This window comes from Aspergillus fischeri, genomic scaffold, assembly GCF_000149645.3.
Source record: "Aspergillus fischeri NRRL 181 1099437636249 genomic scaffold, whole genome shotgun sequence".
In the NCBI taxonomy this organism is placed as follows: domain Eukaryota; kingdom Fungi; phylum Ascomycota; class Eurotiomycetes; order Eurotiales; family Aspergillaceae; genus Aspergillus; species Aspergillus fischeri.
This window is the reverse complement of record NW_001509770.1, coordinates 3458021-3483051: the sequence shown is the minus strand read 5'-3', so window position 1 is coordinate 3483051 and position 25031 is coordinate 3458021. Positions and strand designations below refer to the sequence as shown.

The 25031-nt window shown below is 51.3% G+C and overlaps 10 protein-coding genes across 10 annotated transcripts, besides 1 other annotated feature; 5 read left to right on the top strand and 5 right to left on the bottom strand.

The window, feature by feature from the left end:
- Nucleotides 1–614: 614 nt before the first annotated feature.
- Nucleotides 615–1714, top strand: NFIA_019460 (glycoside hydrolase family 16 protein; the record flags this gene model as incomplete). Its single annotated transcript, XM_001265138.1, has 3 exons — nucleotides 615–970; nucleotides 1024–1450; nucleotides 1529–1714. 3 exons carry the CDS (start codon nucleotides 615–617, stop codon nucleotides 1712–1714), a joined length of 969 nt encoding a protein of 322 aa, XP_001265139.1.
- Nucleotides 1715–2079: 365 nt separating this feature from the next.
- On the bottom strand, nucleotides 2080–3913 carry NFIA_019450 (putative capsular associated protein; the record flags this gene model as incomplete). Its single annotated transcript, XM_001265137.1, has 2 exons — nucleotides 2080–3646; nucleotides 3708–3913. 2 exons carry the CDS (start codon nucleotides 3911–3913, stop codon nucleotides 2080–2082), a joined length of 1773 nt encoding a protein of 590 aa, XP_001265138.1.
- A 2861-nt stretch (nucleotides 3914–6774) lies between these two features.
- NFIA_019440 (ribosome biosynthesis protein KRE33) lies at nucleotides 6775–10064 on the top strand (the record flags this gene model as incomplete). Its single annotated transcript, XM_001265136.1, has 2 exons — nucleotides 6775–9770; nucleotides 9860–10064. The coding sequence occupies 2 exons, from the start codon at nucleotides 6775–6777 to the stop codon at nucleotides 10062–10064; spliced, it is 3201 nt and encodes a 1066-aa protein (XP_001265137.1).
- A 200-nt stretch (nucleotides 10065–10264) lies between these two features.
- Nucleotides 10265–11839, bottom strand: NFIA_019430 (putative disulfide isomerase; the record flags this gene model as incomplete). The annotated part of the gene is made up of 2 exons (XM_001265135.1): nucleotides 10265–11593; nucleotides 11687–11839. The coding sequence occupies 2 exons, from the start codon at nucleotides 11837–11839 to the stop codon at nucleotides 10265–10267; spliced, it is 1482 nt and encodes a 493-aa protein (XP_001265136.1).
- Nucleotides 11840–12238: 399 nt separating this feature from the next.
- NFIA_019420 (F-box protein) lies at nucleotides 12239–13789 on the top strand (the record flags this gene model as incomplete). The annotated part of the gene is made up of 1 exon (XM_001265134.1): nucleotides 12239–13789. One exon carries the CDS (start codon nucleotides 12239–12241, stop codon nucleotides 13787–13789), a length of 1551 nt encoding a protein of 516 aa, XP_001265135.1.
- An 805-nt stretch (nucleotides 13790–14594) lies between these two features.
- NFIA_019410 (40S ribosomal protein eS19) lies at nucleotides 14595–15562 on the top strand (the record flags this gene model as incomplete). The annotated part of the gene is made up of 4 exons (XM_001265133.1): nucleotides 14595–14624; nucleotides 15028–15091; nucleotides 15152–15212; nucleotides 15271–15562. 4 exons carry the CDS (start codon nucleotides 14595–14597, stop codon nucleotides 15560–15562), a joined length of 447 nt encoding a protein of 148 aa, XP_001265134.1.
- A 403-nt stretch (nucleotides 15563–15965) lies between these two features.
- Nucleotides 15966–16561, bottom strand: NFIA_019400 (uncharacterized protein; the record flags this gene model as incomplete). Its single annotated transcript, XM_001265132.1, has 3 exons — nucleotides 15966–15995; nucleotides 16089–16306; nucleotides 16381–16561. The coding sequence occupies 3 exons, from the start codon at nucleotides 16559–16561 to the stop codon at nucleotides 15966–15968; spliced, it is 429 nt and encodes a 142-aa protein (XP_001265133.1).
- A 323-nt stretch (nucleotides 16562–16884) lies between these two features.
- Nucleotides 16885–18768, bottom strand: NFIA_019390 (CAIB/BAIF family enzyme; the record flags this gene model as incomplete). Its single annotated transcript, XM_001265131.1, has 4 exons — nucleotides 16885–17430; nucleotides 17489–17989; nucleotides 18045–18343; nucleotides 18396–18768. 4 exons carry the CDS (start codon nucleotides 18766–18768, stop codon nucleotides 16885–16887), a joined length of 1719 nt encoding a protein of 572 aa, XP_001265132.1.
- A 3076-nt stretch (nucleotides 18769–21844) lies between these two features.
- NFIA_019380 (uncharacterized protein) lies at nucleotides 21845–22972 on the top strand (the record flags this gene model as incomplete). Its single annotated transcript, XM_001265130.1, has 1 exon — nucleotides 21845–22972. The coding sequence occupies one exon, from the start codon at nucleotides 21845–21847 to the stop codon at nucleotides 22970–22972; it is 1128 nt and encodes a 375-aa protein (XP_001265131.1).
- A 934-nt stretch (nucleotides 22973–23906) lies between these two features.
- Nucleotides 23907–24704, bottom strand: NFIA_019370 (uncharacterized protein; the record flags this gene model as incomplete). The annotated part of the gene is made up of 1 exon (XM_001265129.1): nucleotides 23907–24704. The coding sequence occupies one exon, from the start codon at nucleotides 24702–24704 to the stop codon at nucleotides 23907–23909; it is 798 nt and encodes a 265-aa protein (XP_001265130.1).
- Nucleotides 24221–24382: a microsatellite.
- Nucleotides 24705–25031: the final 327 nt, after the last annotated feature.

Here is a 25031-nt window from a genome sequence, read left to right as displayed (position 1 = left end):
CCCCTTTTCCAACGCTTGTTGATCCTGCATGGTTACCATTACATCCCGACTAACAAAGCTTAGAATGTGATTGATGCAAGCCGCTGTTTCACTTTATCCCAGTGACTACTGTTCCCGTCCAGTCAGATGCTGAAATCGATATTGACCAAGCCTTCTGACAAGAGGGCTCCGGGCTGAGTAGAGGCCCGCAAATTCCCCGTTTCATCATCTCTCGGTGAAGAGATGACTTAATTTGTACCTGGCTCCAAGTTGTCATGGCCACATGGCCTCTGCTACATCTCATTCTGACTCCAGAGCAGGTCTCAGGGCCGGGCCCGGTGCCGGTGGATGCATCATCTTCTTCATAGCGAGGCGCCACATTGTATTAGTGCATTAGTGCATTAAATGCAGAGCTTCGTTTTGCTCTGCTTACGAGCTGAGCTGACTGACATGCATGACATGTATATATTCAGATGGATCTGGACGAGCAGGATGCTTCTTTTCTCTTGTTGTTCGAATCACCACTCTCCTTCTCACTTGGCCTTGTGCTGTCGCTCCTTTTCCTACTGTGACCACGCTCATTGGAAAGACCAAACACTCCTTTGATTCCTGCTGGACAGCTGAATCAAGCCAAAATGTACATCCGGTCGACTCTCCTCCCCATCCTGGGCCTCTCGGCCACCGGCATGGCCGCCTACGTCCTCGAAGACGACTACGGCACCTCGACCTCCTTCTTCGACAAATTCTCCTTCTTCACTGACCCCGATCCAACCGGCGGCTTCGTCTCGTACGTCGACCGCAACACCGCGCAGAAAGCCGGCCTGATTTCTGCCAACGGCGCCGTCTACATGGGCGTGGACCATACCAACGTCGCCGGCAGCAGCGGCCGGCAGAGCGTCCGCCTCACCAGCACAAAGAGCTACACGCACGGCCTCGTCATCTTGGATCTGGCGCACATGCCAGGCGGTATCTGCGGCACCTGGCCTGCCTTGTACGTCCCCTCCCCTTAATCCCTCAGCATGAACCCAAGCTAAAGTTGCGCAGCTGGCTGCTCGGCCCCGACTGGCCCTCTCACGGCGAAATCGACATTATCGAGGGCGTCAACACCCAGTCCACCAACCAGATGACCCTCCACTCCACGGACGGCTGCTCCATCGCCAACGGCGGCTTCACCGGCACCCTGCTCACCAGCAACTGCTACGACTATGCCCCCGGCCAAGAAACCAACGCAGGCTGCAGCATCGCCGCCACCTCAAGCCTGACCTACGGGACGGGGTTCAACAACGCCGGCGGCGGCATCTACGCAACAGAGTGGACCTCCGCAGGTATCAGCATCTGGTTCTTCCCTCGCGGATCTACCCCCCTGGATATCCGAGCCGGCACACCCGACCCGACAAACTGGGGAACGCCGCTCGCCAAGTTTGCCCCGGGAAGCTGCGACTTTGATGCGCATTTTAGCGAGATGCAGCTTGTATGTCCTTTCCTTCCCCCAATTCCATTCCCCATTTATCCTTTTCATGGGTTTGCAGCGGGCTGACAGACGGAAAAGGTCTTCGATACGACGTTCTGCGGCGGCTGGGCAGGCGCTGTCTGGGGCTCCGGCAGCTGTGCGTCCGTGGAGTCCTCGTGCCAGGATTTCGTCGCGAATAACCCCTCTGTGTTCCAGGAGGCGTACTGGCTCATTAATTCGCTCAAGGTGTATCAGGATGCACCTGGGCGAGTAAGACGAGGATGAATGCCACTGACCATCTGCATGCGCAGTTGCCTTGGGAGGGTGGCAGGCGCAGACCTGGTCGGCATGGTCGTGGCCTTTGAGGGCGCTGGTAAGCGGTGAGAGTATATATGGTATATATATATTGGGGATGTTGTGTATATTGTATTTGAGTATACCCCTGTTTATATCTATAGTCTAGGTTATAGTTTGGAGGTGAGGTACATGTCTTCATCTTGCTGTGTACTTACATTGTTACATTTACATTTCGGTTCATATGCGAGAAGCTATCAGTTCATGTCTATTAGGGTATGTCATCAGTAGCCTGACATTATTTATACATTAGCTATGCCAATCATCATTCAAAGCAAAACATTAACAGCCGGTCATCAAATCTTAAATCCAAGCATATCTCTATTATCATCCGTCAGGCGGCCCCACTCCAATAGCAAACGGAAGAAGTAGATCTCCATGTCCTCCTTCCGCAGGGCCTTCTCGGCCCACTTGCGGCCCTCTTCGGCAATATACTTGCCTCGAGCATCGTGTCGCTGTATTATGTCTTTGGGCTGACCGTCGGGGTCTTCCGTGACTGGTACGTCGAGTTTGGAAAAGTACGCCAGGGTGCTCCAAACTCCGTGCAGACGGACATCAATAGGAACATAGTGGAGCCAGGGAGTAACCCGCCGGTCTAACCACTGTCGAAACAGGCCAGTCTTGAAGGGCAGACTGTGGCTCTGTAAAAACGGAAGGAATCGACCACTGAAGCCCGCGCCGTCTAGGTCAAACAGATACCGATACTTCCAGTGACTCTGGAAATCTACCGAGGACGCGGCGCCCAGCTCTTCCTTCTGCGCCTCGCAATCCGAGCCACATCGAACAGGATTCAGGATGTGAACAGTGGTGTTTAGTCCGAGGAGATTTGTCGGAGCTGAGCCGTCTAGGACCTCATACCGATAGCTGTCGGTACCTTCAACGGGCAGCAAGACCGATACGTGGCTCAGAGTATTGTTGTTGATTAGGTGCGCAAAACGTTGGCGAGGCATTCCCTTCCACTCCCCTGACCGGCTCACTCCCTCCGATGTGCTGCCAATCCAGAAAAGCGTATTCTCCTTCTCCTCGTACTCCTGGTCGGGATACTCATCAGACGGCTCGTACTTGATCTTATCCACATAGTTCCACGGGCTAGGAAACAGGATATCATTGAATCCAGACACCTTGCTCTGGCTGAAAACAGGCGTCAAGACTTGGGATACTTTGAAGGATGCGGGAGAAAGGAAAAACCCGTGAAGCCATGCAAGGTCTGGTTGATGGCATATGTCGCTCATGCTGTTCGCATCTAGGGGAAACTGGCCCATTGAATGCGGCCGCACACAGTCCAGGCACATATGACGCCGGTCCCAGATCCGTTTGGTCCGAGCTTTCGTCGACGGAGGACATAGCTGGCGGATATATCGGTCGAAAATAGGTTGCATGGAGCTATCTGTAAAAACTGTCTCGGTCGTTTGATCGGCTGGCTCTATAGGAGCCCATTGCATGCCACGGTCCGCCGACCATACTGTCAATACGCTGTTATCGGGAGCCGGGCCATGGGATTTTGCTTCCGTCCCCAATCTGGATGCCTCCTCCCAGGGAACGGCCACGCGTGGCTCGTCGTTTAGGTTGAAAGCCAGATCCATGTCGGGTAAATATTGAGCAAAATTTTCAATCATTTTGGCAGCACCCAGGACCATCCAGGCATGAGTTGGTTTGATCCCCTCTTGTACTCTAGGCGTGCCATTCCTAATGCTGATCGCCCCAATGTCGTTGAATGGGTTTGTGGCCAAGTCGCGCGTCAGGTCTCGGAGCCTAGCGGGAGACAATGCACGAAACGGGAGAAGATCCATATGGATTTGATCAAAGTCATCAATCACGACGGAAGACCTACTGGTGGCGTATTCGTACCATTTATCAAAGCCCCTATGTGACAGTCAGTTGATGGGCGCAATCTCATATCACTTCACGCTAATGGGCGGCTCACGGTGGAGGATGCTGATTGTATCGTTTGCGATAGTTCGCAACAGCATCGGCAAGAGTCTTGCTGCTTTTCGCCTGAGAAGACCACGCGCCGTGATGTTTTATGTTCTCATAGATCAACAGCTCGATAGTATGGAAGTTCGTTAACACCGGTTGACTGGCGACCAGGATGATGCCAATGCCAAAAAGTGTCGAGAACAACACTCGCATCACAATATTTGCTCTGTATAAGAAAGGCGGTTCTTCGTTGGATGCCGTCCGCCCACACAAGTACAACACACACCCAAGAGAGGTAGCAAGAAGGGAGGAGAAAGCATGTGACGGATAGATCAATGGAAAGGGCTCTTGTCCATCGAACAATGTACCGGCCAGCGAGAAGCAACCCACAACGAACCCAGCCAAAATGGAAATTCCGATTATGTCGTAAAACGGTATCTAGTACTGTTCAGTAGGATTCAAAGGGATGCATTTATGCCATAACTTACAAGCTGGGAAGCGGAAAGTACGAGGAGTGTCATCAGCAGACTTTGATTGAATGCGCTTGGCAAGTAATGAGAGATGACAAAGCCATCATTCTGATCTCTGGCCCGAATTGCGAGAATGATTGCGATTAACGTCCAAAAAGCAGCAACTCCCTATCAATTGCGTTAGACCACAACTCCATCCAGTGGACAGTACACTTACAATTAGGCCGAAACCGCACGAGACCAGAAAATGTTTATTTCTGCCTTCTTGAGGCTCAGTGCTTTCCTTAAACAGTTCACTCACACCAATCAAGATCGCCGAGTCAAGCAAGACACTCAAAATGCTGATGAACCGCAGCAAGGAATATTGACCCGAACTGATTGGACAGATATAAGTCGACTGTATGCCTTCTTGAAACTCCGATGCCACTAATCCCCCAATCATGAGAAAAGCAGCGGATATAACGTATCGCATTCGACTCTGGCAAAAAAGGGCGTGTAGCCGTCGAGCAGTGCTGACCAGTTTGCGAATCCGCGCATCGAGAGAGATTTCTGAATCGGCATCCGAGCCGTCTGGGATCGAACAAGGTCGTCGATTGCGCCAATAATCGTAGATTGAAACGAGGAGTGGTATCGCGTACTAGGGAAACGTAATACTTGGTCAAAAGGTGCCGCTGCATTTGCTCTTTCAAAGCCCACTTACTGCGTATCCAGCCGGCGCGCACTCAATCTTAACGGTCACTTGGCGATACAACTCTACCCTTATCCAGCCAAGCATCGAAATCAAGGCAATCTTGGTCCACCATTTCCGACTACCTGATTTTGTAAAGGAGAAATCACTGGTCGGACTTCTCGGCGTAAAAGGCGCATTTCCGGATGATTGATCAACGCGTTCGTCGAGAGGGATCGCAGCGTATTTGTGCTGAGGTTGGGGTATGCGTGGAATAGGAATATCGAATCTGCTTAAAATCAAGAGCGATACACCCGAAAGAAAGGACGCGAAGATGAGCGTATGGTGGGGCCGGTCTGTAAAAACGGTTGGTGAGCACCAGCTCTCAAATTGAAGTCCGCGCTGCCTTGGTCAAGGGGATTTGACTGCCCTTACCGAAAGCGAATGTCGTCGTGTAGGAAGTCGTTAAAAACATGCAACTCATAAGAAATACCCTGTGGACTCAGTCAAAACCAGTACATGACATGAGGCAATCCTGCAGCGATCTCCCTACCCCAATGAGGCTTTGAGCCCCGTCTCCGCGGAGAGCCGAATCATATTCAAGGATCCTGCTTGTTGATAGCCAGAAAAGCCGCTATTGAGCCATTGCCAATTATTTTATGTGAAAGCGCTCATCCTAATCGATACTGGATATAAAGTCGAAATAATTGGACAGCTTTGAACAGCTTTGGACGAATGCGACTGCAGGTTGAATTTCCAAATCTCGTGTCCTGTCGACGTTCCGAGGCGGGCAGAATAAGGATATTTCCAGTGCTGAGTAAGGTGACATGCGACAGGACACAATTACGAATAGAAGCAATGATCTCAAAACGAGGAGAACGTAGTAACGATGTAGATTGAGCTGTGACGGCAAGAACAGGGGTGGTGAAGAAAAAAAGGAAACGAATAAGGCTAGACCAGGGGATATTAATGGAAGGGTTGCGTCAACGAGTCATTCTGGACCCATGGGGAGTCGGCAGATAGTGGGCCGTTTAAGGAACTTTGCTGCGAGCCTGCGGAGCATTTTGATTGCGATAACCGACAGGCATTTGTTTATTCCTGTCTCCGCTGTTGGCACGTAGAGAGCAGCAGCTGGACTACTCCACGGATTGCCTGTGTAGTAATCTCCGATTGGCCTTGCGTTGTTGTTTGATGATCGACAGGAGACGGTGGACAAAGTCCATCAGTTCAGAGAGGAAATAATAACCTCGAATTCGGCACATTTGATGACACTAATCCTGGTCATTCGTCGGCTAAACCTGGTCAGTCTTGTTGCTTGTTGTTGTCCGTGCTAGCGCAGGGTCCAATCATTAGCAAGGAAGCGTAACTGACCTTGGAAACTTCGAACTTTATAGACATCGTCTTGTCCATGACAAAAAGTCACAGAATCTTCCATGGACGCTTTTCTTGATGGATGATATTGTCATATTGTCACGAACCGTGGGTGTCCTTCCTGTACCTGAGCATAGTCGACGGAACAGTACACCGACCTAATCAGGAATAACGTCAAAAGTCGACAATGAACCCCCAATTTGGTTAGACAGTATGGGCTATTCTGTTTCAGGCAAAGCGCGGTCTTCTGGGTAAAAGTTGGTGCACGTGTCTACCTTCTTCCCTAGGCGGTAGCTTTTATGGCAGGCGGTAGACAATGGCAGATCATCAGTTGCTGATAACAATTTTTTTCTAATAATCAGTTTGGACTGAGAGGATACGGCGTGGTAATTCCGATTTTTCTCTGCACCCTCTTTTTATGGGATTCATCTTTGCTCAGTCTGCTTTTAACAATTTGAGTCTTGCTACCAACTCTAATAGCAGACGGCAGAGTCGACAGAATCTCCCTGCTCCGTTGTGAGCATCACCCCCAGTGGTTGACCCTACGCAGAAGAGTCTACATCAGAATGCCACGCAAGGCAATTGATTCGCGCATTCCCGCGCTCATTCGGAATAATGTACAAGAGAAGAAAAGAAGCTTCTTTGTGGTGGTCGGCGACCGCGCCAAGGATGTGATTGTCAACCTGCATTACATTATGTCCAGCGTCGATGTCAAGCAGAATAAGTCGGTCCTCTGGGCATACAAGAAAGACCTCCTCGGATTCACAAGCCATCGGAAGAAGCGCGAAGCGAAGATCAAGAAGGAAGTCAAGCGAGGAATCAGAGAACCTAACCAGGAGGATCCCTTCGAACTGTTCATCACCCTCAACCAGATCCGATATGTGTACTACAAAGAGACGGAGAAGATTCTGGGTAATACCTACGGAATGTGCATTCTCCAAGATTTCGAAGCTATTACGCCGAACCTGCTTGCCCGCACCATCGAGACTGTCGAAGGAGGTGGTATCGTGTTGCTTCTGCTCAAGGGAATGAAGAGCTTGAAGCAGCTCTACACTTTGTCGATGGATATTCATTCCAGATATAGGACCGAAGCGCATGATGATGTGGTCGCCCGCTTCAACGAGCGCTTTATCCTCTCTCTTGGCAGCTGTGATTCATGCTTGGTGGTTGATGATGAGTTGAATGTCCTTCCAATCTCTGGTGGGAAGAACGTGAAGCCTCTCCCACCGCCAGAGACCCTTGACGACAACACAGGCACGAAGAAGGAATTGAAAGAGATCAAGGATAGCTTAGCAGACACTCAGCCAGTGGGCTCTTTGGTCAGTCTAGCTCGCACTGTTGACCAGGCAAAGGCGTTGTTGACCTTCGTCGACGTGATCGCTGAGAAGACCCTCCGCAGCACCGTCACCTTGACCGCTGCTAGAGGTCGGGGAAAGTCGGCAGCTCTTGGTGTTGCCATCGCGGCAGCGGTTGCTCATGGATACAGTAACATTTTCATCACGTCCCCTAGCCCGGAGAACTTGAAGACCCTGTTTGAATTCATCTTCAAAGGGTTCGATGCTCTTGGATATCTCGATCACGTTGATTACACCATCCTTCAGTCCACCAACCCGGACTTCAATAAGGCTATTGTGAGAGTCAACATCCATCGCCAGCATCGTCAGACCATTCAGTATATTCAGCCCCAGGATGCACATGTTCTCGGCCAGGCGGAGCTTCTAGTCATTGATGAGGCAGCAGCCATCCCTCTGCCCCTAGTGCGCAAACTGATGGGCCCATACCTGGTATTCATGGCATCCACTATCAATGGTTACGAAGGCACTGGCCGATCGCTCTCCCTGAAGCTGATCCAGCAGCTTCGCGAGCAGTCCAGGGGTGGTCCGAAGGCCAGCGGTCAGGACGATACAGATATCGCTGATAGAGCCACTGGCAAGGCTGCCAAGGGCGCAGAGAAAAACTTGGGTGGACGCTCGCTTAGAGAGATTACTTTGTCAGAACCTATTCGTTACGCCCCTGGGGATTCAGTGGAGAAGTGGCTAAACAAAGTCTTGTGCTTGGATGCGACGCTGCCAAAGTCCAAGATCAACACACAGGGCTGCCCACACCCGTCACAATGCCAACTCCTCCAAGTCAACCGAGACACATTATTCTCTTTTCACCCGGTCTCGGAAAAGTTCTTGCAGCAGATGATGGCTCTGTACGTTGCCAGCCACTATAAGAACACTCCCAACGATCTCCAACTGATGAGCGATGCGCCTGCGCATCAGCTCTTCGTGTTGGTGCCCCCCATAGACGAGGACGCTACCAAGCTTCCTGAACCTCTCTGCGTCATTCAAGTTGCTCTGGAGGGTCGTATTAGCAGACAAAGTGTTCTGAACAGCTTGAGCCGTGGCCAACGGGCCGGTGGCGACTTGATCCCCTGGCTTGTCAGCCAGCAGTACCAGGATGAGGACTTTGCCAGTCTCTCCGGCGCCCGAATTGTGCGCATTGCAACCAACCCAGAATATATGAACATGGGTTATGGATCCCGCGCTCTGGAGCTTCTGATTGATTTCTACGAGGGCAAGTTTACGGATCTCTCCGAGAAAATTCCTGACGCGCAGGAAGAGATGGTCAGGGTCACTGATGAAGAGCTCGCCAACTCATCTCTCCTTGATGACAACATCCATGTTCGGGACATCCGCTCTATGCCCCCTCTGTTCGGCAAGCTCTCCGAGCGTCGTCCAGACGCGCTGGACTACGTCGGCGTCAGTTACGGTTTGACACCGCCTCTGCACAAATTCTGGAAGCGCTCTTCATTCGTTCCTGTCTACCTTCGCCAGACTCCAAACGAATTGACTGGTGAACATTCTTGTGTGATGCTGCGCACACTCGCCTCCGCAGCCAGCGACGCTAGCTGGCTCGGAGAGTTTGCTCGGGACTTCCACAAGCGGTTCCTAGCTTTGCTCTCCTACCAATTCCGAGAATTCCCCTCTGTTCTCTCCCTCAGCATCTGCGAATCCGCCACTGCAGGCGCTAAGCTCGACACCTCGTACACCCCCTCTTTGCTCAAGAAGAGCGATCTCGACGCGGCCTTCTCCCCCTTCGACCTCAAGCGCCTTGACAGCTACGCAAACAACCTGCTGGACTACCACGTCATCCTCGATATGGTTCCCACCATTGCGGAGTACTACTTCTCCGGCCGCCTGAGCGGGAAGGTCAACCTCTCCGGCGTCCAGCAGTCCATCCTCCTCGCCATCGGCCTCCAGCGCAAGAACGTCGACGACGTCGAGAAGGAGCTAAACCTTCCCTCATCGCAGCTCCTGGCCATGTTCCTCAAGATCGTCCGCAAGATGTCAACTCACTTCCGGGGCTTGGTTGAGGGCGCCGTCGCGGAGACGCTCCCCGCGGAGAAGGTGCCCGTTGCGCAGTCCTCGGCTGATGCGCACGACGAGGTTGTCGACGAGCGGTTCAAGCCCCTGGACACAGGTCTGGAAGACGAGCTGCGCGAGGGCGGCCAGCAGGTCGACGAAGAGCTAAGGGAAAAGCAGAGAGCTCTGATTGATTCTCTGCCTCTGGACAAGTGAGTCGAACCCAACCCCAAGTCCCACTCTTACAACATGCTGTGGACGCTCGTCGTCGGACGAACAATAACTGATTTCTAGCCTCCAGATACGAGATCGATAACGGCAGCGCTGCGTGGGAGGAAGCCGAGAAGCAGATCCGCAGCGGAGGCGCCTCAACCGTCAGCATCAAGACCTCGAAACCCAGCAAACGGAAGAAGGGCGAGACCGCGCGAGAGATCTATGACCAGGAGATCGAGTCGAAAAGACAGAAGATCATCAAGAAGGGAACCGAAGGGCGAAAGAAGGCATGAAGTATTCACCTGAACCTGAATCATTCCAGTCTTGCATGAAAGAACGGTGTTATGGTATTCTCTTGTGAAGAGGTTTTACGTTTGTATATATGCCTTGTATATCCAAAAAGTTTGAATAGAGGTTCGCATATCGCATACTCTCATCCTTGTCAAAAACTCCTTTTGCTTGAGGATACATAGCATACAAACTATCTCGGATTTTACAATTCATCATGGTCACCCTTCTCTTTATCAGCCTCTTTATCAGCGTCATTTTTGGCCACTTTATCACCCTCCTCCTTCTGCTCGACAATAACACCATCTGGCAACTTGCTCTTCGACCCCTCACCCAGTCTTATGGCGTCGATCCACGCCTCCACAGACACGGCGCCATAATCCTGAGCCTCCGACGCGTCGTAGCGCCTCCACCAGCCCCTCCGTCCATTCAGAGCAATGATCTCGACCGAGATCTGGTCCTCGGGCAATCCCAGCCCAGCCCGCAGCGTCTTGGCCCCGCTGTTGATAGCGGGGATACTGTAGAACGGGAAAAGCTTGCTCTTGCGCTGGGCGTGCTTGTGCGCGATCTCCGATAGACTGGTTAGCGCCTCTTTCGCGGGACCGGGCACGTCTGCATCCGCTTCGCGGGGCTCGGGGAGGAGTGCTAGGACGCAGGTACCAGATGTAGGCTTTAGGCAGGCGGCTTCGAGTTCCTCTGCCGTAGGGAGTACGGGGATGGGTGGTGCCTGGATCGGGACCTGGGCGGGCTTTGACTCTGTAGCGTCGTCGGGGACGACCTTTGGGTCGGGGGATTCGGTGGGTTTCAAGTTTTCTGCTTCTTCGTTGAGGATAGTGGAAGATTTGGACGACTTGACGGACTTGGTGGTCTTGGAGGATTTGGCGTTGGTTGAGGCGGGGGCCGAGTCGGCGTTTGGAGCTGCGACTTGGCTGAGGAACTTGACGATGGCTTGTTTCTTGAGTTCGCCATCGTAGATGATGGGCTCCTTATCGCCGCCAGGGACTAGGACGAGGGTAGGGAATTCCTTGACACCAAATTTCTCCACGGCGTTTGATTCCTTGTTGCGAATCTGGCCGACCTTGATGGAACCGAGGAACTCAATGGCGACGGCTTTGAGGAGGGCACTCGTGGTACCTTTCTCAGTAAACAGAACAGCCTTGGGAGCCTCCTTGTCCTCGGAGAGCCACTGATCCAAATCCTTGTCCGTGACCCTCTTCACATGATTCGGGATTCGGTCCACAACAGCATCGACGATTGCCTTTGCGCTTCTTGCTCCCTGGTAATCCTCCACTTTTGGCTTGCCGGGTTTCTTGGAAGGAGTGAAGATCTTCAGAGTTGGGAAACCCTGTACGCCCATCCGACCACACAAGGGCTTGTTGGCATCGTCATCGCAGTTCACAGCCGCTACCTTGGCCAGCCCCTCCAGGTTCTTGGCTGCCTTTTCGTATGCAGGCTTGAGGTTCTGGCAATGGCCACACCAAGGAGCATAGAATCTAGAGTAGTGCGCATACGTTTTAGAAGCTTGTCGATGAGACTAATCGCGAGGGTGGGGAGCTTACTCTACGATCTGGGAGAAGTGTTAGCATACAGACACCCTACGACACATTACGCTTCGAGGCCATCTTACCGATGTGTAATTAGAGTTAGCAATCAGCTGGTCATAGGTCTTCTGAGTAACCTGCAGCACAGGAGACTTTTTAGTGTACAGTCCATCTGCGTTGACGGACGAAGCCGCCAGAAGCGATGCCACGAGCAGAAGTGCAGAGCTTGGCTGCATCATAATGAAGGAAATTCAGTGCCTGTAACTTGGGTGATTAGTGACTAGAGAGTAGGTGGTAGCAAGGCACACCAGACAAGTATCATGATTGTCCAAACGTGGACAGCAGGCGTATTTAGAGCTGTCTGCCTGGGGGTTGAAGCAAGGTGTCCTGAAGCTCTTGGCATGTGACGGCGGAGATCAACAAAACAACTCCGCCATGATGCAAACAAATCATGCACGCATCTCCAGCTTCCCCAACGCTATGGCTTTTTCGGCTACAGCTTCATTTACTTAGTCTCTTAATTGACTAGCATGCTCGCTTTCCATCGAGACTACTATCGACAATCTCTCATCATCCATTCTTCTCGTGATGACCTCTAATTGTCCCCAGATACTCTGCTATTCCCCACACTTGAAATAATGGCGGAGACAAAAGTCACGTCGGAGTCTCCACGGGGATCAGGGACAGTGGACTTTTTGCTCATGCCATTGGAAGTCTTCTGGATGATCTTGCAGTATCTTGATGCCAGGGATATTGTACGATGTCGTCGGGTTTCAAAACATTGGAACGAAGCATTTACCAACCCAGAGTATCTGGTTCGCCTGTTGATTCGACTGTTTCCCAGAGCTCCAGAGGTTCGGGCGCTGAAAGGCAAACAGTCGTTGGACGAGCTACTCTCCACGGTTCAGAGTGGTGAGCATTGGCGCGAACTGTTCGACAAGGTTGCCTCGAGATACGATCATCTCAGCCGGGGCAAGCCAAGGTCGGTCCAAAAGCTCAAGCTCTGTGATGACTTTGGAGTCACAGGAGAAAGAGAGTGGTTTCAGGTACAGCCTTGGGATAGTCATGCCAGTCATCTTATGCAGCGCGTTGATTACCTCTATCCCGAAACGTTCTGGACCTACGAGGATGGTCTGCTTGTGTACCCCAGCGCAGATTACTCCTCTTTGGTCCTCATGGATGTGGAGACTGGTAAACAGGTTATGGTACCGTTCTTGATTATCGGTAAGGTGATTAGGAGAATCCGCTTGCAGAAACGAGTCCTTGTAGTGGAATGGGCTGAGCCAAAGGCCTTTCACTGGCTGAATGACAGCGACGGGGTCCATCGTCATTTTGCATCTTCATTTGACGTGACCCAAGAAGCCAATGGCAGCTGGAACGTCGCCTTTCGCAACGAATGGAAGATCATGTTCCTTGGCCATCCTCTGAGCGAAAGAGATCGGTTCTACTCCACTCATAACAAGACGCATTATGTCATCTACATATGGCAACCCAATCGCAGCTTGTACACTGCCGACGAGGATGCCCCAATCGAGTCCCTGTTCGTCTGGGACATTTCAAAGCCATGTCCCTACAGGCCTTCTCTGGATCCTACAGGGCAGCAACGGAGGGAAGAGCAGGATCAAGCTCCCTCCATTGTCTCTCGTTTCGGTTTTAGAGAGTTAGGGTTCTTCTCCGTCAGACAACGAGGAGTACCGGGCATGCAAGGTCTAGAAATAACCGATGATGGCCAAGCCATAGAAATCATTGAGAACTTGTGCACAGGACCGCTTGACCGACTCGTCGGACCGACGGAGTGGACGTCTCAGGTGCAGATCACGAGCATTCCCCTGATTGGCGATGGACCAGTATGGAGGCGAGACGTTGGCTACATCTTATCTCCTTACCGCGGGAGCAATGGGTTACAGACGAAGCCCCTCGGTTTGCTTTGCAAGCAGTTCTGGTATACTGTCATTTCCGAGGTCTATGACAGAAATTCAAAGGCAGGATTTGCTTTGCACCTGTCTCCGTTGGGCTGGCCTTTTGATTCCAAAATTTATATGAGCATACAGACACCATACTCTCGGATTGTCTTGAAACCCGACGATGCTTTTGAAATCGCGGGTAGGGGAAAGATCTGCGGAAACGAGAAATTCGTGATAGGTGAAAATGCAAACCGCGAGCTTATCATTTGGAGATTCGATCGCTAGACATGATTGGTTTCTTGGATCAAACACACAAAGTTCTCATCGTCTCGCGATCTGCGCACTGCCCTTGCTACGTCTACTCGCTCTTCTCAGATGAACGAGGCGAACCTGTCTATGAAAGCCATGAAGACAGACGACTACTGTTTCGTTGGCTATTGAGATGTCGTCCCTCATGAGCTATTGAATGGTAGCCCCTGTGCCAGCTGGACTGGCAAGTCCGAGCCAAGGAGGACAAGTATGATCGCCGCGAGCTTTCCCACTCCTTCTTCTCAACAAAAGTAAGTCACTGGAATTCAATGCGGCACTTACACTACAGAAACCGGCTACGGAAGGTCTACATGGTAGCCGAGATTGACTGGCCGACTCTCGGAAAAAGAGGCAGCTTGAGTCTCGTTTGTGAATGGGTAGGGAGTAGCCGGCGATGATTGCAGCAGAATTTAGATAACTAGCCTTGGAGCCTTAAATTCATGGCTCGATCGATTCGAGATCTTCTTGTAGACTGTTGTAGTTAGTAGGTACTAGTAAGATACCTGGAGCCAAGCTGATCGCTAATTGGACGCAGATCCTGCCTGGTAGCCTAAGGCATCCGCAGCCTGTAGATGGTTAGGGTACGGCTAGTCCCGAACAGGCTAAGCGAAAGCGCCCACACAGAACGGGCCCAGCGAAAGGCTGTCTCTGTGTGTGTGCGAATTTCGAGGTTTGACCTGACTCCGACTCCCTCCAACGACGACAACGACGCCCATCCGTCTCACCCCCCGGCTTCCTCTTCAACTCCCACCGTTCACCTTCGAGGTCACAAGTCGTCAAAATGGGTGGTGTCACCGTTCGCGATGTGGACGTAAGTTTGCTCCATTCAGTACCCTGCAGTCTGCGACACCTGTTTCTCTCTTGGCGGAGAGGCCGCAATGGATTATTGGCAATGGGAAGAGGAGGAATTTGATAAACGGGATATGGATGCTACGGAAGGGACATTCCTTGATATTCAGCCTGTCGCCTGTTCGCGCATATGGGAATCTACAACAAAATCTGCAACGTGAGGATGTCGAAACTTTGACGGGACAGAGATACGGTCGGAAGAGTCGATCACAACACAGCGCACATCGACTGCTTGGGAAACGAGATTATGAACAAAAATTTCGCTGGGACCACCGTTGCCAATAAATCCAGGAGAGAGCAGGAAACAAGGACGAAAACATGTGACGGGCGAGAACCGTGCTAACGAGTGATTTTTCTACGTACAGGCGCAGAAGTTCATCGCTGCCTACTCTGCTTTCCTGAAGCGTCAGGGCAAGCTTCCCATCCCTGGTTCGTTCGGCCTCCGCAACAAGGATTTCAAAGGACATCTTGGAAACTGATGGTTATTAGGATGGGTTGACACTGTCAAGACTTCCTCCTCCAACGAGCTCCCTCCCCAGGACGCTGACTGGTACGATTGATATGAATTGTCCCGTGATCGACCACCATCTAACGGCTGATGATTACAGGTACTACGTCCGCGCCGCTGCCGTTGCCCGTCACATCTACATGCGCAAGACCGTCGGTGTCGGCCGCCTGCGCAAGGTCCACGGCTCGACCAAGAACCGTGGCTCCCGCCCCAACCACCACGTTGATGCCTCCGGCTCCGTCGACCGCAAGGTCATCCAGTCTCTCGAGAAGATCGGTGTCCTTGAGTACGATGAGGAGAAGGGCGGTCGCCGCATTACCCAGGCCGGCCAGCGGGATCTTGACCGGATTGCCAAGACCACCGTTGACGAGGAGGAGGAGGACGAGGAGTAAATTAGTCTCCTACTAAAACAATAAAAAGTCCCTGATGTCTTCATCTTGAACCTCTGGTGTTTTCCTTGTCTAGAAACAATTCCCCCATGTTGTTACAAGAAGGAAAAGCTGGGTGGCTTTGAGTTGAACCGGTCAAGTTACATACAAGTCGGCAACATGGATGAGTTGGATTGATACACTATGGATTCAGCGGGAGAGGAATGAAACTTTTTTTACCCTTTTTTTACTCCATTCGATTCCGACAGTTGTCGATGATGACCAGATGGGGATGGGCCAGCGGAGAGACGAAAGCACGTCTCCTCTGTAAATAGCCAGACACAGGGAGCCATCTGTCTTGTGTCTAATAACGGGATATGATATACTCTCACGTCCATCTTTCCTCCCCGCTACGTAGTATATACAATCACTTCTTCCCCGACTGCGCAGCCGTATCCTAAGGTAAACAACATCAGCCTCACCCATCCCAAAATCCCATCCCCATCCCGCAACGCGAAAGACGAAAGACGAAAGAACGAAAGAAACCTACCAAGTAAACCTGATAAAACTTCATCTTTAACTCATCGTCGTCAAAAACCACCCTCCCCGCCCACGGAACCTCCACCTCCTTCCCCGGCTCCGCTTTAAGCACATACCTCACCGTCCCATACAGCATGAGCTCCCTCTCGCCCCCAAAATAGATCTTCTGCGGGGTGTGTCTCCTCGACGCGACATGCGTCCAGATACTGTGGCGCAGGTTTAGGATTTCTAGAACAGTATACCCCAGTTAGCATTAGCATGGACTTTAGTTTTCGGGGGAGGAGGGCTGGGGGGCAGGCTACCGTCCGCTCCGTTTGCGACCTTGGGCCCCATGATTAGTGTTGCGTCGGATGTGAAGCTGGCGACGTATTGCTCGTGCTGGGATTCATCGTCGCTGATTTGGTAGAAGGATTCCATGAAGGAGATCATGGCGTTTGCGTATGGTGGGGAGAGGGTTGGGTCTGTGGTGATTTTGTAGGACATTTTGATTATACCGGGGTATGATAGGATGCAACGATTTGAACTGGGTTTTTGTCTATTGGTTTGTGAGAGGTTATCTGAATGATTTATCTACAATGTTTGATTCTAATCTATGTTGTGATGTCAATTGCGGTATACCTCTGGTGGGTTCGGGCCGATGCTCACTGTCCGTATCCGACGTTCCGATATGGTTGTATCGGAGATGCGGGTTGGGCTGCGGATTCAAGAATATGGCCGATCAATCGGACCAGAGCCATGAAGGCAGCTTTCTTACAGTGACATCCTGATCTAGAGTGCCTGGATTGATACATATGTACAATTGCTCCTTAAGCCTTCTTGTAGTCCTCCTCGGGCAGCTTGAAGTCCTCCCAGCTAGGTCGATCGGAGCCGTTCGGTCGACTGGCGCGCGAGAAGCTGTTGTCCACGCCGTCAACCTCCACGATAGGTTTGACAACCTCAATATCGGCATTGTACGCCTTGGAGAACCATTTCTCTGTGAGCGCCTCCTGTCCAGCCACGTCGGGGGCTACATAGAGATGCGGAAACCGCGCCTGCATGATCTTTAGGACGGTCGAGGAGATGCGATCCACACTGTCGCAGTGCCGAAGCTTGAAAAATTCCGGGGGTTGAGCAGCCCGCATCTTCTCCTGCACAGCATCCGGATATTTGCCCACGGCGAAGAGCAAGAGGTCATAATGCATCAGAGAGGCCATTCCGTGGTAGGATCCGCCGGTCTTCGCACGGTGATAGAGGCCTGTGAGCGCGGCAATGGCGCCCATGCAGCCTGTGCCGTAATCAGATATGGGAAACGGAGGTACCACTGGAGTGGAGAGGCCCATGAATTGCCCCTGGGCCCATGCGATACCAGTTACCTGATAAGAGTCAGTCGTGCCCATGTTGGCCATACTGCCCGTATTTAGTGAGACTTACGCAATCGGCAATTTGCTGCCAACCAGGACGGCTGGCCCATTCTCCCTCGTAGCCAAAGCAGTTCTCGTTGACGTATACAATGCCCTTGCCACGCTTCTGCGCCAGCGAGGCGAGAGCGATTGGACCGTATCCCAATTTCTCGAGCGCACCTGGGCGATAGCCATCGACAAGCACATCCACATCAGCCAAAAGTTCCTCGAACTGACGACGTCCTTCGGTAGTCTTCAAGTCGAGATCCGCGGCATGCTTGCCCATGTTACCATCAACCTGGAAAAAGGGGACATCTGAAAGATTAGGGCTAGTAATCTTCAAGACGTCTGCGCCGTACTCGGACAGAATTCGCGTAACGGTTGGTCCCGCAATGATGCGGCAGAGTTCCAGCACCTTGACACCTTCTAGGATCTTCCTGCTCCCACTGCGACTGGCGGGGAAGGGTGTCGGGGGCAAGCCACCAGTAAGTCGCTTGACCTTCCATGGAGGTTCCTGCACATTAAGTCGTCCCTGAGCAACAATCAGCTTATCGTCCAGCTGCGACGGAGAGGTTGACTGAACGAACATGGGGAGTATTGATGAAATCCTCGTATTTGAATGCCGTGACCCCAGCTTGTCTCCTCTCCTTGTTCATCTCTTCTAGCTCGGCAGCGCTGTACTTTTGCACGTGGCCCTCAATGACCTTAATGATCTCTTCATAGTCTGTGAGATCAGGACGGTAACCCTCCAATCCAATCATGTTGAGTGTCGTCGTAGCCTCGAGGGAGCCATGGATATGAAAGAATTCGCCCTCGTTCTTGGTTCTGTAAAGGTTGGCGGACATCCGACGGTATCCATTCGACTGGGCCGCAAGCAGGTCGGTGTCTGAACAGATCAGTTTCCGAGGAAGCATGTCTTCAAGCTCAACTCGACCTACCTTTCAATCTCGACTTGACAGCTGGGTCCAGTTTAGAAAGTCCATCAAGTTTGGCCATGTATGCCTGGCATCCGAAAGCTGTCGCCTTCTCCAGGCTGATCTTCACATTGCGCTTCTGTTCACCAAATCGCAAGTCGGCAATTGCACTAGCGACAACACCTTCGACACCCTTCAATGCGGCCAAAGTCTCTGTTTCTTTGAATGGGATCGGGTAGTAGATCTCGTTGTGGGAAGATGAGAATGACACGGCATCCTTATTTTCCACGATCTGGGGCGGCAAACTCAGTCGTTCGGCTTGATCGCAGAGATATGAGAAAATCCGACGTGCTTCCTCAACAGGCGAATACGAGTTGTCTGTTTCTGTGTCGGTCATGTTGACTCTCAGTTTCCACGTCTAGACAGCAATCGACAATCCTGCGGGTTGAGTGTAGATTCTGGTTGTCGGATATGGTTCTATGCCCATCCAAGGAGTTGATGTTTTACAATCAAAGTTACGTTTGAAAGATAATAATGACTCAAAGTAGATCGTCCCGAGAATTTATTTAAGCAGACCATTGAATGGAGAATATGATGCGGGAAAGCACATGGCCATGTCCGATTCGATTCCGAGCTATCGCCCGTCGGGTGGATGCATGCAGACAATCATTCGGCACTGCAGCGAGTACTGTACAATCATAATTATGAAGATTTCAAGGAAACAGCGAATGAACATTGAGCATTCTCTTGTGAAATGTCAACCCCGCACAAGAGAGGTTGAGATCCGAAGACATTGCAGGTTGGGATGATTTCGATCGGATGTCAATCGAGGCCGATAAGATCGGAAGAGACGTGGATAGTGCTTATCTACGGTCATGTGCTATAATCACGTGACAATATCGAGGAGACAGTCTCCTGCTCCGTCATTCTTAGGGATGAGAGAGAGCTTAGAAGAGGCAGTATCATATTGGACACATTAGTCAATGGTTTCTGGGTTCACAACTATTATTGACAAATATGTCGCAGGGGAATCTTCTTCCGCTGTCCCCACCGAGTAGAGCATAAGATCTGATGTTGCGTCATCCCGGTGATGATCTGCCAAAGTATAAGAGGAATATATATGAGATTTCCAACTAAGCGAGCCGAGGTACTCTCAGTCTGTTTGGAGATGAAAGTTAAACAAGGCACAGTGAAAAATGTGGATATATACAGACTGAGATAATCAGTATTGCTGTAAGTGTACTAATGGCAGTCGGATGGACAACTATTAAGGGGATATTCCCCCACAGCACCACATATCGCGAGTTCTCGACGCTTCTGTAAGTCAATGGCACCTTTACCAGGATACCATGCAGCTATGCTTAGTAAATAATAGGTCCAGTTCCACCTGGCAATCCGCAGGAGAGACTGAAGGGCACCGACTCTCCACTAGCATAGCATGTCGAGGGATTTATTAGCCGAGTAAATAAGGGTTTGAACAGGACAGTGCATTGACTGTAAACCCCCACTGTCTGGGCTCCGGATTATCGGCAACTGGTACCTCTCGATATTACTGTCTATATTGCCTTACTCAAGATGCAATTGAGTGAGATCATTGATAGAAGTCATCAGAATCGAATTGATAAATAATTCGCTTGCGAACATTATTGAATTACATATGTGATGAAGGACAATGCTTACCTGTCCAGAACCCAGTATTACCTACCTGCTTATACACCGGGTGTGACGTACTGACAGAGACCTTAGTAGTAGCCAGGTCTAGTACATATGGAGTCAGGTACTTGGAGAGTGCCTACACCTCAAGTATCGCCTGTTTGCGGGGCCCACTGGTGATGTGGTGGTTTCATAGATCTACTGAAGTTGTAACTGTACCTCCCAGACACTGAAGAATCAAATTCTTAACATTGAGGCGAGAATGATTGACCACCAATGATCAAGACATTCATTCTGAATTGATCCTGAGGGGGGTGTATAAGCGCAGCCAGTCATGGGAGTCATAGACATGCATGTGCTGTCGTGAAGATCCCACGTGCCCTAATCATGGACGCTTATCGCCCGCCCCGTCTTGCTATGTACCGAATGTTGTGATAGGGTTGCACCCTGTTGCATTGACCCCCCAGAAGAAGAAAACACACGCCGGTAACGCTGCAACCGGATGGAAATTCTTAATTGTCGATCCTTGAGGGGTTGTATATCTCTTGAGACCTGGTTGTCTGCGGAGTACTGGGCGAGGTCTTTACCGGTGTGTTTTCGGTGGGATACGGAGTACATCTAGCTGCATTTCAAGAGGTACAAAGTAGTACATGGTACTCCGATACTGTTGTATGATCTGATCATGGATCAATTGGGTAGATGTGGGAAAACTGATCAGATCTCATGTCTTAGTTGATTTCTACTCTACAGTGCTATGACGCAGTTTCTTTTTAGATTTGTCAAGGTACCTCAGGTAGATAAGTAGATGTATAACTGTACTCCGTACTCCGTAAGTAATACAGTGTCCACAGTGGCTCCGGATCCTCCCGGCGCTGTTCTGACTTGGGGAGGAGACATACTCCGGGAAGCTCTAGGCTGCTGGCCAATTACCAGGGCCACGCGCCTGTCTCGTTGGCATGGACCTGTTCTCCTCCGTATGGATCATCTGTATGGAGCAGTACTCCGTCTGGACTGTCGATTATGGAGACTGTATGGGGCAGTAACTATGGTACCCTGATGGACCTCCGAAGTATGTAGATTGAGTCCAAGTACTGCACAGGATTTAAACAACAGTAATAATCCCTCACCTCAAGTCCTCAATATCCAGGTACTTATACATTCCAGCCTAGACTGCGATCGTCATTTCTCATGATTATCGACTTGCCGTAATCCTAATACAGCAAATACGCGATATTCTTGCCCCCGCGGACTCAACGCCGGCTGACGGGCTACGGGCACGCTTCACTGCGCCTGCTGATATTATTATTATTATCGCAACTATTATTATATCCTATCTTCATACTTACTTTTCCCCCCCTCCTTCCTCCCCTCCTCTTATCTCTCTTTCTTCTACCATCCAAAAAGCAAGTCATCCAGGAAGTCATCATACTGCTAGCATCGCGCTTGTTAAGTCTTGTTTGTCTGAACGGTCGCGTGCCTTGATCTATCTAGTATCCGCGCGTCGTATTCGCATCTCGCTCAGCTCACACACTGTGCCTGCATCTCCTGCTTGAACTGTCATCTGTTCCCCCCAACATACTACGTGAGTGATCATATCCATATCTGTGTCTTTTTTCGATTCCTGGCCTCGTCTGACGTGCCTGGTTTCTTTGTTCATCTATTTGCGTGTTACCAGTTTAGTCATCCCCGTCCATTGTTCTGTTCCCCCTTGCGGCGTCTTATGGTTGGTGGACGGTCTTCTGACTCATGTGATGACAGGTTTAGCCACCACTGAAGTACCATATCAATTTCTCTTCAGTCCATTACTTCTCTCTACAATCATGGCTCCTCAAACAGCTACATCCAGCATCGCCATGGCCCTTGCTGGCAAGACGGCCTCTGTTGATATCCCCAAGCCCCGTTCCGGCTTCTCTTCTGGCAGGCGTGACTCTGTCCGTCCAGGACATCCCGCGATGTTGCCTACGCCTCCCAACTCCATCTCTCCGACTCTTCCTCCGCAGGCTTTCAGGAAACAAGATCTTCGCCGTCCAGGATCCCCTCCGCTTGCTACTTCGCCCCATGTGGATTCGGATATCGACCTGGGCGACGCTGCAAATGAGCAGCGTCAGTCCGCGCATGGCTCGGATAACGTGGGAGAAATTACTCCGAGCATGTTGGCCAGGTATCACCTGCCCGAGGTCATGCTCAACCAAGGCCCTCTGGCTATCCGTCACGTCATGGCATACCTGACCACTTCGGTGCCCGGGTTCTCCAGAATCCCCCCTGCCAAGGCGCGCAGACTCGTTGTGGCAGCCTTGGAAGGCCGGGGGAATGAGGGAGAGGGTTTAAGCGGCGATGTCATCTTCGAGAAAGTGGGTTGGGGCCGCTGGGATGCGCGACGCCGTGGCGAACCATTGCGCAACCCTTCGCATCCAACCGCGTCGCCACCCGCCAGTTTCTCGAGCTCGTTTACTCAGCGGGGTATGGAGATCCCGACTAGGCGAGAAGCCGCATATACCTATGGAAGCAGCATGACTGGTGATTCAACCGTGTTCTCGTACACAGAGCGAGAACATGGACATGGGGACCTCAGCATGCTGGAACACGAAGCAGACAAGATGTCTCTCGACGGAGACGACCGCGAATATTGCTCGTCTTCGGAGGCTCCTGATGAAGAGATCCCAGATGAAGACTGGGGTGAGGAGGATGTCACCGACGAGGAGGACTGGGCGCAGATAGGAGCAGCAGCACTTCGCGCACGTTCACTGAACGGAGGCGGAGGGTTCATAAATGGCAACGGACCATCACCTCTATTACGAGGCGGCGGACCCGCTCCGTCCTCGTTGGCGAAATCCGCGCCGCGACATATTCCCATTCAACAGCTTGGTTTTTCCGTGCCTGACGGCATGGTTAGCAACAAGGAAGAACGCGCCGCGGTAGAAGCATTGTTAAGACTTGGATCTATATGAACTTCAGCAACAGGGAAAACGGCGTTGGTACGGATGGTTTATACTCGGGTACACATTTGACGACCTGATTTTTACTTTCTATGATTTCGGAGGCGGGACGGTCATCCCCGATCCTCTCGGCTTTTTACGATTTATTATGATATGCTCTCGGAAAATCGGGTTGCCAGATATTCAACACGGCACTCGCGGTCTGGCTGGCTCGATCGAATGGTCTTTTAAATGCATTGGGATCTAGACTTCACAGGGGTCGGTTTCACGGAGTTTCTGGACATGGGGTTTTCATGGTTGTTACTCGCTGTTAATACCAAGCTTGAGTGCACACAACTCAGCTTTCACTTTGCATTTTACACATCTGGGTTTCGCAGTCTATTTATGTCATACTGCTCCCATTTCATCTATTTATGAGATGATGGACTCTCTCCGCTTAATCTTCTTGGTCAGCTGTACATTCAGTTTGATGACTTACATGTCTGTATGTTCCTGGTGAACTACTCTCGGACAGGTTTCAGCAGTATATAACACTACATATACATACAAGAAACAAAAACAAGTAGCGTTGCCTTTGGCATGATATATCCCAAATTATGTGATCATAGTCTATCTGTAGTTCACCGTACCCTTCCGTCGAATATATTCTGCTTTCCTTGTCCATTCAATCGTCGATATGACCGGAGAACTCAAGACTGGCTTGATACAAAACGCTTATCTGATGTAAACCCAAGTCCTCACCCAGCCCAAAATCGCAATACAACCATAAGATCCCAGTACATATCAAGGCATAACAAATAAACGCCACCCAGCCCAGACCAGCTCATCCCTTACACCATCCCAGATTGATGATACAGACCTAAACCACATACAGAACCAGAAACAACCAACGCAACAAAAAATCAATAGATAGGATAAACACGGAGGAGATACAGCAGCAGCACATCTACTTATCATGAGCCTCATTAATCCTCCTCCACACCTCAGCCTCCACCTCCGCCAGCTTCGTCCCCGCACTTGCTATCCATGACTTGGCGCTCGCCAGGAACCCGGCGTCTTCTTGGGCGGAGGCAAACTCGTCGGCGCCATGGCCCTGGGCCTGGTAGAGGGGTAGTTGTGACGAGGTGTTGGCTGGTTGGTAGAGCGAGGCGTAGGGTGTGGATGTTGAGTTTGGGTGTGGTTGTGCGTGAGGGTGTGCTCGTGGATGGAATTGTTGGTCCTGGGCTGGGTGTGTGAATCCGGAGCTGTACCCGCCGGCTGTGGGGCTGTAGCTGTAGCCGTAGCTAGGCATGGGGTTCGCTGGTGTTGTAGTTGTAGTTGCGCCTGTGGCTGTAGCGGTAGGTGTTGGTTGAGGTTGAGCCTGGGGAGCAGAAGCAGGACCAGGGACTGGAGCAGGAGCTGAAGATGCAGCCAAAACTGGAGGAGCCGTCGGTGCAGGAATTCCAGGATCAGGACGAGCTCCAGGCTGAGGGGGAGGAGGCGAGGTGCTCGTTCTCGTGGCAGGCGTGGCTATCGTTTCGGTCGGTGTGGGTAGAGGAGGTCCGTCACTGCCAGACGCCGTTGGTGCAGTCGGCGCGGGCATGGTTGTGATGCCTCCTGGTTGGGCCTGGGCAGTGGCGTAGATCGGAGAGTATGGAGGTGCTGTTGCGGTGGCCGACACAGATGCAGGTTCAGATAGAGCTAGTTCGTCCTGCTTCGATGATGTAGACGGGACCGTCGCGTCAGGAAGCGCCGTTGTAGTCATGTTGAGATGAATATTTTAATCATAAAGCCCAGCAACCTCAATGGTAGACGAGTTCCCCTGTCTTAAGGGATAGCAGCACCGACCGACGTTGGGATCATATCACGTGATTGACTACACGTGGTGTTTACGGAGAGGAAAATTTTCACCTACAGAGGCAACGTCAAGGAAGCAACCCCAAACAAACGGAAACCAGTTTTCGTACCGGAAAGAAGTACACATTGAGAAAAAAAGAAAAAGCTTGCAGGCAGTAAAGTACAACGGGTACACGAGGAAATATCACACTGCTCTATGCTCAAGAAACCCGATACCCTTCTTGGAGCATATTTT